Below are 13,293 nucleotides of genomic sequence, written 5' to 3' on the forward strand. Positions count from 1 at the left end.
GTGCAAAGGACCGACTTGAAAGATCTCCATCCTTAACGATGTCCAGCTTTCGCTAAAACTAACTTTTAATAAACACTATGGGTCTATTATTAGCTTTAACTTTTAATATAACACGAGCCTTCTATAAAAAGCACGTCTTCGGAGTGAAATGATAGCCTTTCAATTTTAACTTTGTTGTACGAGAAAGGCAAAACGTTTCGCTACCTTTAGGAATGCCAACTTTGAAAAAATAATGTCTTAGGGTCTGTTCAAATATTACGTAACACAATAGGGGGTGGGGGGTTGTTTGATTTTTGTTACGCAAAATTTAAAAATATTTTAAAATATTTTTTCTCTATGCAATTAATTTGTTACGCGTAACAAAATCTTAAAGGACCACCCGAGGAACCACCACCCCCTCATTTTGCGTAACAAATCGTAACAAAAATTAAACAACCCCCCACCTCCTACTGCGTTACGTAATATTTGAACAGACCCTAATCTATCTATTTGTTATTGTTTTAATCGAGCTCCCATATTTTGTATATTTTTACAGAGGTTACTGGCAAAAAACCAGACATCTCAGTGTTTGATGAAGAACTGTGCCCTGCGTTAAACCACGAAGACCCCGTTATTCGTATGAAAGCTACTCAGTTGCTTTCTATGGTTCATAAAAATCTTTCATCCGACTTGTTGTCCGAGACACAGACAACACATACTACTGCGACGACTGTGACCGGTTGAAAAACCATTAGGTAATTCCAGCTATTCTGTAGGGTGTTGACACTTGCCTCTATTAAACACCTCCCGCGTGGTTCGGACGTCAAACTTTCCAGCTACTGGTTTTTGAACTTTCCTTGTCAGAGCCAAGCGAAGGATGAACGTGCCAAATACAATCAGTTGCTGGTGGCCAAGATGGATTAGTTACGATTGCTGGTAAGTAGTGCACCCTTATAAGCCTCAAACGCAATGCCAGCGGAACGGTGACGGAAACGGCAAATTGGACAGAAAACTATATGGGCTAACTGTCAGATCTTGCCGTTTCTGTCACCGTTCCGCTGCATTGCGTTTGACAGAGATACAGATACAGAGAAAAGTTTTCTTAAGCTGACTAAAGTAAAACTTGGAATCATATTCTATGTTTTTTCAATAACACATATCTACCTACTAGTGAGCGAATGATAGTATGTTGATATACCTACTATAAAATGGTCCATATTTCCAGAAAAAATATTGCGGAGCGTTTGACATACCGGATATGAAAAACACTTGGACGATATATGGAATACTTTGAAATCGGAGCTGATGCAGGTGGTAGCAACAAGGAATATCTGATATTTGAACTGGCGCTGGAAACAACGACTCATCAAATTTACACAATTATCGACTGTAATGGGTAGCGTTGCGAACTAAAATGTTTGAAAACGGTATCAAAGTTCCACTGGCCTGTGCGAGAGGACCGTACGAGTCAGCACATTTTGTGGCTATGACATTATCCCAATTAAAGGAGGACGCAATCACGGAACATCTCGTGCTAAACTGAACGTTGTTGGTTTGCATGGAGAAGGAACATGACATCTTGAAATAAATGGATCAGCAGCCGCTCGAAGTTGTCCAAAGCAGTTTGTCCAAATTCCAATTTCATCTGGAAATGCTGACCACAATCCTAACTATTTGGGAAAACATCCTAGATTTGAAGTGTGGCCTGGAGCATTTATTGGAATCTACAGAAAACGACTTGATGATTCCCGGAAGAAGTCGGAATTCCTAGATGGAAGAGATGAAGCGGAATCCAGTCGAAGAAACGGTCTAACAGGACGAGAATGTTCTCCCGAAACCGATGTTTTGCGATTTTTGGAGTGGGACGAAGAATATACCGTGGATTTTCTGGTACCTGCAGCCAATGGTGAGTCTGATCAGATATGTTTTTATTTTTCACAGCGCGTACAAATAAAGCCAAGGGTCTTTCTAAAATTACGTAACGCTAAATTTTGTGATTTTGGACCCCTACCCTCCCCCTCGTAACACTTTTTGAATGGTGGGTTTATTATTTTTTTGTATGGATCGTAACGCTCGGCTTGACCCCCTCCCTCCCCCTTCAGCGTTACGTAATTTGTAAAAGGCCCTCAACAGGAATTCCCGACAGATTGCATTTTGGAATGGCAATTGAACCATTATGTTGAATTTTCATTAATTGTATTAAACAGAAGAGATAACAGTTGAGTTTTAATAACATATTTGATATCGCTAACATTGCATAACAAATTGTCTCGACTTCCCAGGGCATAAAAGTATCATCGTGTTAGCCTCATGGTGAAATGGTGACTTGGCTTAGAAACCTCACAGTCAATAACTGTGGAAGTGTTTAATGAACACTAACCTGCTAGGCGGCAATGTCCCATAATGGGGGATGTAATGCCAATAAGAAGAAAATGTACATATACTATATATAATAGCCTTGTATATATTTTTTTATACTATATAATAGCCCTGTTTGTCTGTCCGGTGACTAGCCAACCAGACGCAGCACGCACAAAAAATAAAATATTTGACACTTCAATTCTTTTTTACTATCAGATGCAGAAAACAAAACCAGTGACAACCTTAGACAACCAGACACAGCATTTGATGAAAAAAATCACAGAAAACAGAAAACATTTTGTTTTTTTTAATGCATAAATTAATGAACCGTTTATTATAAAAAAAAGCACTTGCCGCTAGTTGCATATAAAGCCTCTGTTTGGAATGGGATTAATGTAGGGAAATATCTGTAGCTTTGTGTAGTTGTGCTTTTCTTTTTTGGTTTTTGAAATAATATATCATGATGTCAGATGTGACCACCGTTTATTGATTTGTATTTACCTATTCTAGCCTGCAAAGCGTGATTGAAGAAACCCAAAGTGTCATACAGCAACAAGGACAATTACCACGACTAGTGACCTTAATCGAACTGGAATCCTTTCCCGATTATATGAGTACATGGACACTTGGTTGGCCACATCACCGATGCAGCTATGCTTGGCTCTATAACCGTCGGTCTTGAGCGATGTTTCTCCAGTTTTCCCGAATGTTTAGGTCCCCAGGTCCGATTCCACCGCAAACAGCCAGCGTGTTAGTGACCTTCCATGAATGCACCAGCTTCTGTCCGGTTCTCGACGTATCGATATATAATATTCTACGTATGCAGTCACAAACAGCAGGTAAGAAATACTTGAACTTGGGATTTCGAATGGGGTCCTTTTTGGGATTCCAAAGGAATCCTTTATCTGAATGAAATCCTTTTGAGATTCCGAATGGTGATGTTTCTACTTTACAATTGCATCAGATTCCCGGGTCTTCAATTCTAGTCTAGTGGATCGATTGAGATTCCTACAGGCTTGATCCTAAGTAGCGAGATTCCGGCGGCGACGCATGCTACTAAAGAACTGGAAGACCACAATCTGATTGCTATCTTGGAAGGTGATGATGCGAACATTACGGAACAGCGACCGAAATTTAAGTTAAAGTTGATGGTGGCGACGAAGGTATGTATGCTGGAGGGCAACTGCTGGAGGAAATTTATATGTCTATCGTAGATGAACAAGATGTCGAGTCGGAAAAGAAGGAACGGGAACGATAGATTGTTATGAGACAAATGGCCAATCTTCCGGTTTACCAAAAGGTCGCAAACCAGTTAGGCCTGCTAATAACTGGATTCCAAATGGAATTCTATTAGGATTCCAAATGAACCAGTCTTTTGATTGCCGAATGAAATTTTTTAGATTCCGAACAAAATCCGTCTAAGATTAGGATTGAAATCATCTTGAGATACCGAATGGAATCTTTATGAGATTCCGTATGGAATCTTTATGAGATTCCGTATGGAATCTTTATGAGATTCCGTATGGAATCTTTTTGGGATTTCAAAATGAATCCTTTATCTGAATGGAATCCTTTTAAATTCCAAATGGAATTTTTTTTGGGAGTCCGAATGGAATTCTTTTGAGATTCCAAACGAAATCCTTTTAAAATTTCGAATGGATTCTTTCTGAGATTGCGAATGGAATCCTTTTGAGACTCCGTATGCTATCGTTTTGAGATTTTAAGTAGAATCCGTTTGTTTGATATTCCTAGTAGAATCCTGTTGGGATACCGAATGGAATTGTTTTTAATATTCTGAATGAACTCCTTTAGAGGTCCGAAAGAAATTCATTCGAGATTTTGAAAAGAATCCTTCTGATATTCCTAATGAAATCATTTTATAATTCTAAATGGAATCGTTTTGAGATTCCGAATGCAATCCTTTTGAGATTCAGAATGGAATCCTTTTGTGGTCCGACAGGAATCCTTTCGAGATTTTGAACAGAATCCTTTTGAAGTTCCAAATTCTTTTGAGTTCAAAAAAACATTTTTTTAGGTTCCGAACGAAATCCTTCTGAGATTTCGAATGGAATCTTTCTGAGATTTTGAATGAAATCCTTTTGGGATTTCGAATGGAGTACTTTGAGATTTTGTGTAGAATCTTTTTGATATTTCTGGTAGAATCATGTTTGGATTCCGAATGCAATCATTTTCTTGAGATTCAGAATTGAGGTCCGAAAGGAATCCATTCGAGATTTTGAATAGAATCCTTTCAATATTCCGAATGGAATCATTTTGAATTTTTTTTGGGATTTGAAATGGAATTCTTTTGAGATTCAGGTTTTGAGGTCCAAAAGAAATTCATCCGAGATTTTGAAATCTTTTTGAAATTCTCTTTTTGAATCTTTTTGGGATTCCGATTGGAATCATTTTCGTTCTAAATGAACTCTTTTTTGGATAAAGCAATCCTTTTGAGATTTAGAATGGAATCCTTTTGAGTCAATAATCCCGCTTCCACGGGCTGCCGATAACAATCGATCGCCAGGTAAGGGTTGCGTGCTTAGCTGTTATTGTAGCCTGGGAACTGTTGTCTATCTGACATCAGCTAGAGTGAAAAAGCTGCAAGTATCCGTTTTTTAACGTATTTTAATTGCTAATTATCTAATACATGCATTTATCTCTTAGACTAGGTGTTCCGTGTTTTCTTAACACTATCATCCTTATTTGCTATGTTACGCTTTTAGTTATTATTAATTCATTTCAATTGCCTCTGGCAGTTAGGATATTTTGTCTGGTTGAATTAAACCATGTAGGAATTACAATGTTTTCTACCTAAACTAAACTTAACCTAATTTATACTAAGGGTACAAGGAGCTAATCGTTGCAATAGGAGATTGCAACGATTTTTGTCTAAAATTCGAAATTATTTTGTTGGACATTTGTTGCAATGTCTCAATATTAGAAATTCTATGAAGTTCATTACTGCCGTGAATCGCATATCTGTCCCATCTTTGCTGGGTTTCCTATTCATATGGGACAAATATGCGATTCACGGCAGATTAGTACTATACCACGGAGGCAACTTCAGAATCATTTTCAAAATTTTAGTTTGAATCCTCTGAAGTGCCTTCTTTCTGGTATTGCAGCAATGTAGTCCATATTGGCACAGCATACAACATGGCTGGTCTAAAAATTTGTTTGTAAATCAAAAGTTTGTTCTTAAGACAAAGTTTTGATTTTCAGTTTATAAGTGTCTGACACTTAATATATTTGTTACATTTGGCTTGGAGGCCTTCAATGTGATTTTTAAAAGTTAATTTTTGATCTAGCAGAAGTCCGAAATATTTAGCTTCGCTAGACCAATCAATTGGAACCCCATTCATAGTGACAATATGTCTGCTAGAAGGTTTCAAATAAGAAGCTCTCGGCTTATGTGGGAAAATTATAAGCTGAGCTTTGGAAGCATTCGGGGAAATTTTCCATTTTTGCAAGTAAGTGGAGAAAATATCCAAACTTTTTTGCAATCTACTACAAATGACACGAAGGCTTCGCCCTTTGGCTGAGAGACCAGTGTCATCTGCAAACAAAGATTTTTGACACCCTGGTGGTAAATCAGGTAAGTCAGAAGTAAAAATGTTATACAATATGGGCCCCAGTATGCTGCCTTGGGGAACACCAGCTCTAACAGGTAATGTATCAGATTTAGAATTCTGATAGTTTACATGCAGTGAGCGATCTGATAAATAATTTTGGATCAGTTTAATAATGTACAGAGGAAAATTAAAATTCATCAATTTTACAATCAAACCTTCATGCCAAACACTGTCAAATGCTTTCTCTATATCAAGAAGAGCAACTCCAGTCGAATATCCTTTAGATTTGTTGAGCCGAATTAAGTTCGTAACTCTTAATAACTGATGAGTGGTTGAATGCCCATGGCGAAAACCAAATTGCTCATCAGCAAAAATAGAATTGTCATTAATATGAACCATCATTCTATTTAAAATAATCTTTTCAAACATTTGCTTATTGAAGAAAGCAAACTGATTGGGAGATAACTAGAAGCCTCCGCTAGATTTTTGTCCGGCTTCAAAATTGGAACAACTTTCGAACCTTTCACCTTTTTTTCCAGCCATTGCACTATGGTCCAGGATTCAGATTTACGCGGAAAGATGCATTTTACGCCAAAACTATATTTTTTAGAAAAAACTGTTGTTCTACAAAATTGTTCGAAGTAGTAAGGCCATCATTATGGTTCTACCAAAAAATAGGGTGGCCCATCATATAAAAAAAATTAGAAAATATTTTTTTTATTTCTCAGAATATTGACATGTTATGTTTTACAATGTTGTAGCGTAGCTTATTCCAATCAATTTTGCTAAAAAAACTTTTTCTGTGGCTCTTAAATTGGCTGATTTAGATCAATTTTACCTAATTGGATTAGGGTGTACCTCAAAAAAACTGTATTTTTGGCCTACTTTTTTTGTTTTACATTTCTCGAAAAAGTCGTCTTCAGGTGACTTTTAGAACTCAAAAAAATGCAACTTTTGATGGGTGAATATGCTCAATATCTTTTTCCGATCAAAAGTTAAAATCGTTTTTCTGTCAAAATTACATTTTTTTCATAAGTTGATATCTCCGGTTAGGGCAAACCAAAAAAATATATTCAAACAGCATTTGAAAGAGAAATTAATATTCTTTATTATGTCAAAAAATTGGGGATATGTTATTTTTTTATCTCAAGTTATATCAATTTTACTAAAATCATGTTTTTTCAAATAAATTAATATAACTCGACAACGGAAGAAGATACAGACGATATTCTTATAGCAAAACACGCGTTTTGAAAAACCCCAAAAGTCTTCAGAAGATGACATTCGTAAAAAAAAAATCTACAGCTTTAACACTTTTTATAAATTTTATCATTGTATTGCAAGATTTACAAGAAAAGATGCATTTTCGGTCTGAAGCATACTTTTAAGAAACAAAATTTGTTCTACAAAGTTGTTCTGGATACTTGGGCCCTTATTATAGAGTTACTGAGAAATAGGGTGGGCCATTTTATAAAAAGGTAAAATTTTTTTTTTTTTTATTTTGCGGAAAATTGACATAAAATGTTCTACAAAGTTGTAGCGCAGCTTTTTCCCATCAACTTTGCCATATAAACTTTTTATGTAGCTCTTAAGCTCACTTGTTTAGAGTAATTTTACTTACCAGGATTAGGGTGTCCCTCAAAAAAGAATATTTATGATCTGCTCATTTCATTTTTTATTTTTTACGGAAGTCACCTTCTGAAAACTTTTGAGGCTTTTTAAAACGCGTGTTTTGCTATAAGAATATCGTCTGTATCTTCTTCCGTTGTCGAGTTATATCAATTTATTTGAAAAAACATGATTTTAGTAAAATTGATAAAACTTGAGATAAAAAAATAACATATCCCCAATTTTCTGACATAATAAAGAATATCAATTTCTCTTTCAAATGCTGCGTAAATATATTTTTTTGGTCTGCCCTAACCGGAGATACCAACTTATGAAAAAAATGTAATTTTGACAGAAAAACGATTATAACTTTTGATCGGAAAAAGATATTGAGCATATTTACCCATCAAAAGTTGCATTTTTTTGAGCTCTAAAAGTCACCTGAAGACGACTTTTTCGAGAAATGTAAAACAAAAAAAGTAGATTAAAAATACAGTTTTTTGAGGTACACCCTAATCCAATTAGGTAAAAATGCTCTAAATCAGCCAACTTAAGAGCTACAGAAAAAGTTTTCTTAGCAAAATTAATTGGAATAAGCTGCGCTACAACTTTGTAGAACATAACATGTCAATATTCTGAGAAATAAAAAAAATATTCACTATTTTTTTTTATATGATAGGCCACCCTATTTTTTGGTAGAAGCATAATGATGGCCTTACTACTTCGAACAATTTTGTAGAACACCAGTTTTTTCTAAAAAATATAGTTTTGGCGTAAAATGCATCTTTCCGCGTAAATCTGAATCCTGGACCATAGTGCATTGCCATTCATGAAATCCAATAAGAAGAACCGCAAAAAGAATAAGCATATTAAGAAGAAAAAGAAGGTATCTTCCTCATCATCCGCGGATTCGTCATCATCGGACAACAACGAGGAGGAAGAGGAGTGGGTCGAAAAGTCGGGTAGCAAAGCGGAAGCCAGAGCCGGAACTTGCATGGGTAGTGGTGGTGCGGACGAGGAACTGGGCGATGGCGTCGTGGGACCGATCAAAACCAGCCGTAATCTAAGCCAGAAGGACTTTGGTCGGGCACTGCTGCCTGGTGAGGGTGCCGCGATGGCCGCCTATGTGACCGAGTACAAGCGAATTCCGCGGCGTGGTGAAATCGGGCTTACATCGGACGAGATTGTCAACTTTGAGGACTTTGGATACGTGATGAGCGGTAGCAGGTAAGTTTTATCACTTTTTTTAATCATTCTGTCGTTTTACTAATTTTCGTATATGTACTTTCATTAATGCGCTGCTTTTCCATTAAGCTTTTCGTTCTTTTTTAGTTTTATTATTTTTTGTTCTTCTATTCTCGCTTCGGCTATCTTTTACTTTTGCCATGATTTTCTTCTTTATATGGATGAACAATTTAAAAGATAATGAATAACATAATTTTTCTTTTTTTTTTCAGACATCGTCGTATGGAGGCGGTCCGTATTCGTAAGGAAAATCAAATCTATTCTGCGGACAAAAAACGAGCGCTGGTCATGTTCAGCAAGGAAGAACGTCAGAAGCGGGAAAACAAGATCCTGTCACAGTTCAAGGAGATGATCAGCGCTAAACTAGCCAATGACAAGCGTTGAGTAGTTTAGCGTTAACAGTATTAACTTAACTGCGCGCGTGCTCTCAGGTTCGTCACCATACTTATTTTCTGCCACATCGCCATTCAGATGCCCTTCGTAGTGCTGCCGCCACCTTTGGGTTATCTTTTATATTACTGTTTTTAAATAATATGGACCTATGGACAATTAAAAATATAATACCGTGCATCGTGCAAAAAATATAATTCCGCGCATCGCCTAAAACCGTGGTTTTCATCAAAAATCATAACCTGGCTATCATGGACATAATTATTATTATTTGTTGAAATGTTCAAACATATTATGTTTGAACATTTCACCAAATAATGTGATGTCCACGATAGCCAGCTTCTTATTTTTTATAATAACCACGGTATTAGGCGATACGCGGAATTAGGGCAGGTCACGGTACTTCCATTTCAGAGCCTTTGGATAAGACAACGTATCATGAAGCAAATAAAAGCGTATCGACTACTGCGATTGGTACCAGTATCGGCGATCCTAATGATAAAATATGGAAACACAACAACACAACTCCAATCTGCAAAATCGAATTGCATAATTGTTCAGATCAAACTGACTTCGAAGATGCAATTCCGGTCATTGTAGTTGAGTCACAAAACTTTACCCCAGTTGACGCCACACCTTCGTTAGAGAGCATCCAATCGAGAGTAATCGACGCATCTACCGTCATGGACACTGCGGATGACAATTTACTGCCAAACTCGGACCCGATGTTCGCACTCCTGTTCATCAAGTGAAAAGCGTGACTAGCGTGATTCAAGAACTGCATGAAGCTGACCTAGCCGAGAACTTGCCGGAACCAAATTGCTCGAGTCCAAAACAAAGTGAGAATGTTGGACATTTTGATGAAGTAGCTTGTACTGAGAAAACTACCGAGTTGAGCACGCAGCAATCAGATGAGTTGGAGTGGATTTAGGAAATTGTGAAAGCACCGAAATGAACCTACGGTCGTTCTAGATAGAAACAGTTTTAATCGATCCGCTGGGTACATGTAGAAGAGTCCGATGACAACGACGTCAATTTACATCAAAATCTGTGGGATGGTTGCGATCCTTTCCGATTACAATTCACGTCAGGTGATTTCAACAACTCTACTGAAAATTTTGCAATTGAATCAAGAAAGCAATAGGTTATCGTAATAGATGATGATGAAGTAGTAATCAAAATGGAGCCCAAAGAAATTGTGGAATCTCATCAGGAAACTCAGGACGACGAGGCATTGCAAATACAGAAAAAAATCGAAACAGAAAGTGATATTCTTCGAATATCTGAAGATTCTAAAGTTCTGAACCCTCAAGATGTCAATCAACCGGTTGTTGAATCTGAACCAGAATTACTACCTGCAACATCTGCCTCGATGTCATCACAAAAAACTATGCTAAACACTTGACAAAATCAAGACGTTCGCATTAAAAAGAAAATCTGGTTCGCATTAAAAAGAACAGGCACCCAAATCAAAAAAGGTAATCGTAAATTAGATATTTTTTTTTATGTTCTCGAAAATAATTTTATTTCTTTTCTACTTTAAGCGCATTCTAAAACACATCGCATTGAAATGGTCAACTAGCCCATCTGTCGGAAAACCGAAAAGACCGCCTCGTAAAAGCACGGTAGTTAATCCACGTCAACGGCACGCCGTTCAAACGCCAGTTCTCTCGTTGTTGGATGCTCTTTTTGGGCAACCTAAACTGCCACCGTTGCAACGCACGTCTTCTACAACTCCTTGCCCTTCAACGTCGTCGCGGTCCGCATCTCGTTCCTCGGTAGTTCCAATGCCTATCGTCGTATCAAGAATGAAAAATCAAGGCTTTCGGAAATTTTGAGGATGTTGAGGTCGCCTGAAAGGAAGGCAGAAAAATTTGCATGAGTTGTGGGCTTTGCTGAATTTTCTGTTGCCGGATATTTTCAACATCGGAAATGATTTTGACTCCTGGTTCGACGCTAATGAATGCATCAAAATGATTGAACGTTTCCATGTGGTATTGAAGCCTTTCTTGCTCCTGAAATCGGAAGTATAGAAGAGGGTGCTGCCAAAAAGTAGGTCAAAACGTGCGAAAATCAAGTTATTAATCAAGTGGTTAAATTGATTATTCAACAAAGGCGTTTTGTGGACAACAAAATCATGTTGAACATCATTCGATTCAGCATCAATCGCGTTTTCGACCATATGTTGCAGAAAGATGAAAAGCAAACCGCAGAGCAAGCCGCCAAGCAGGTCGAATCTACGAACCCAAAGTATCGATTGCTCCCCTTCCTCCGAAGCAACCAATTGTCCCTAAGAATCCGGACCTGGGCATGGAAGCAAGCAAGGAACAACATAATATCCACAAAGCGGACCCGCTCAGAGATTAGGAGCTTCTCGGGAAAGAATCGCTGCTGACGCAAGGCTTCACCTACTGGAACAAACAAGACTTCAGTCAGTTCAAAAGTCAAAACCAACTAATCAGTCGGAATGGCATTGAAGGTGGAGGGCAAACACCGAAAGAGGTTATGGAGTACAGTGCGGGCTTCTGTGAACGTTGCCACGAAATGCAGGACATTGAGCGGCTGATGATCAGATCGAACGGAGCGAGGCGATGATTCAACACCGTGCTTGGAAATGCGGAGTGACGGTAAGCTAGCAATTGTTTTATAATGTGTATAAAATGTGTATAATGATTTGTAATATGTTTACAAAAATAGTATTCGTGAATAAAAATATCAAATAAAACGAAAACGGAAAATTCAATTTACAATACGTGAAGTTTTAATATGACATACTACACTTAAATTGAAAGCGCACATTACTTGTTTTTTTGAAAGCTATACTGTTAATTCGAAATTGAGAGGAAAGTGTTATTTTGAAAACTCAACTCTTGTCACAGTTCTTACCGAAGTGACATTCTTGGACTTGTAGATTTAACAGTTTCATACTTTCTACTGAAAATCACTAACTAATTTTCTTAACTTTACCAACGTTTTATTAATTTTACCAACGATTTTTTTGTGTGTGGTTTCCAGTATTATTGGATTGAATACCGCTACCACCATACTGCCCATGATCGCATAAATGTAACATTTGCATATTGGTTGATTTTCTAAATCGTTTGTCAATCCTTTTCACAAATTCAATCATTTCACGCTTACCACCGATAAGCAAGATAGTAAAGCCTATTTTATTATTGTGGGATAAGATGCAGTAAATTAAGCTTTCTGAACGATTCACAGGCTTTTTACAAAATAAACAAAAATACGAGTGTTACATTTATGCGATCATGGGCAGCATACTGTTCAAACAACTTCACAATCTGATGCGTGAAATTGAATTCGACCATATAGTTATATTTTCCTTTGAATTGATGTAGGTAAACATTACATTGCCGCAGGCATTCGTCGCTATAGCAGCGACAACTCAACCCGTATACTCTAAGTACTAATGTGAGAAATTTATGAATATTAATAGTAAACCCGATAGAGGTCAATTTATGCATTGAATAATTCAGTTTTCAGAAGGACTAAAACCCGCTCATTGTTGCTATCAGGACGCTCAAAGTAGAAAATCCACTGAATTGTATAAGATCCCAATCTAGCATAGTGAAAGTAACCAAACTAAGTCGTATTCTCTTGTTATTTTAGCTTTGAAGCAACCGTAAATATACTGCTATCAATCCTCAGTGAAAACTTCTTTCATCAGAGGTAAACAAAAATGGAAATGACAACTGTTGTCAAACTGACGTGATTCGAATTGAGGGGCTTCTCAATGGTCGAGTGATTGTAATAATTGTAATCCGTCACTCCCCAGGGGTATATAGTGGTGCCCGAAAAAATGGCCACCACTCCGTCTATGTATTCGTCAATGACCGCACCTCGTATGCAAGCTGGAACGTTCACTCTACGGACTGAAGCAAAGCCCACGCTGTTGGAACAGCAAGCTGAACGACCTCCTACTGGATTTCGGCTTTACTCGTTCGCGACACGACTACTGTCTGTATACCAGGATCGACGATCGAGGGAGGGTATTCATCATCATCTATGTGGACGATTTGCTGATCGCATCCGATCGGCCAAACCTGGTGCAGGAAATCAAGCGTGCACTGTTCAAGAAGCTTCAGATGACGGACTGCGGCGGTATAAACCACTTCCT

General features: G+C 37.6%; 1 protein-coding gene across 1 annotated transcript; it reads left to right on the forward strand.

Moving 5' to 3' along the window:
- Positions 1-3,363: 3,363 nt before the first annotated feature.
- Positions 3,364-9,401, forward strand: LOC134203325 (NKAP family protein CG6066-like). The gene is made up of 3 exons (XM_062678203.1): positions 3,364-3,503; positions 8,337-8,747; positions 8,978-9,401. Exons 2-3 carry the CDS (start codon positions 8,350-8,352, stop codon positions 9,147-9,149), a joined length of 570 nt encoding a protein of 189 aa, XP_062534187.1. The 5' UTR covers positions 3,364-3,503; positions 8,337-8,349; the 3' UTR covers positions 9,150-9,401.
- The last annotated feature ends 3,892 nt before the right edge of the window (positions 9,402-13,293 follow it).

Source organism: Armigeres subalbatus, unplaced genomic scaffold, assembly GCF_024139115.2.
Source record: "Armigeres subalbatus isolate Guangzhou_Male unplaced genomic scaffold, GZ_Asu_2 Contig1783, whole genome shotgun sequence".
Classification (NCBI taxonomy): domain Eukaryota; kingdom Metazoa; phylum Arthropoda; class Insecta; order Diptera; family Culicidae; genus Armigeres; species Armigeres subalbatus.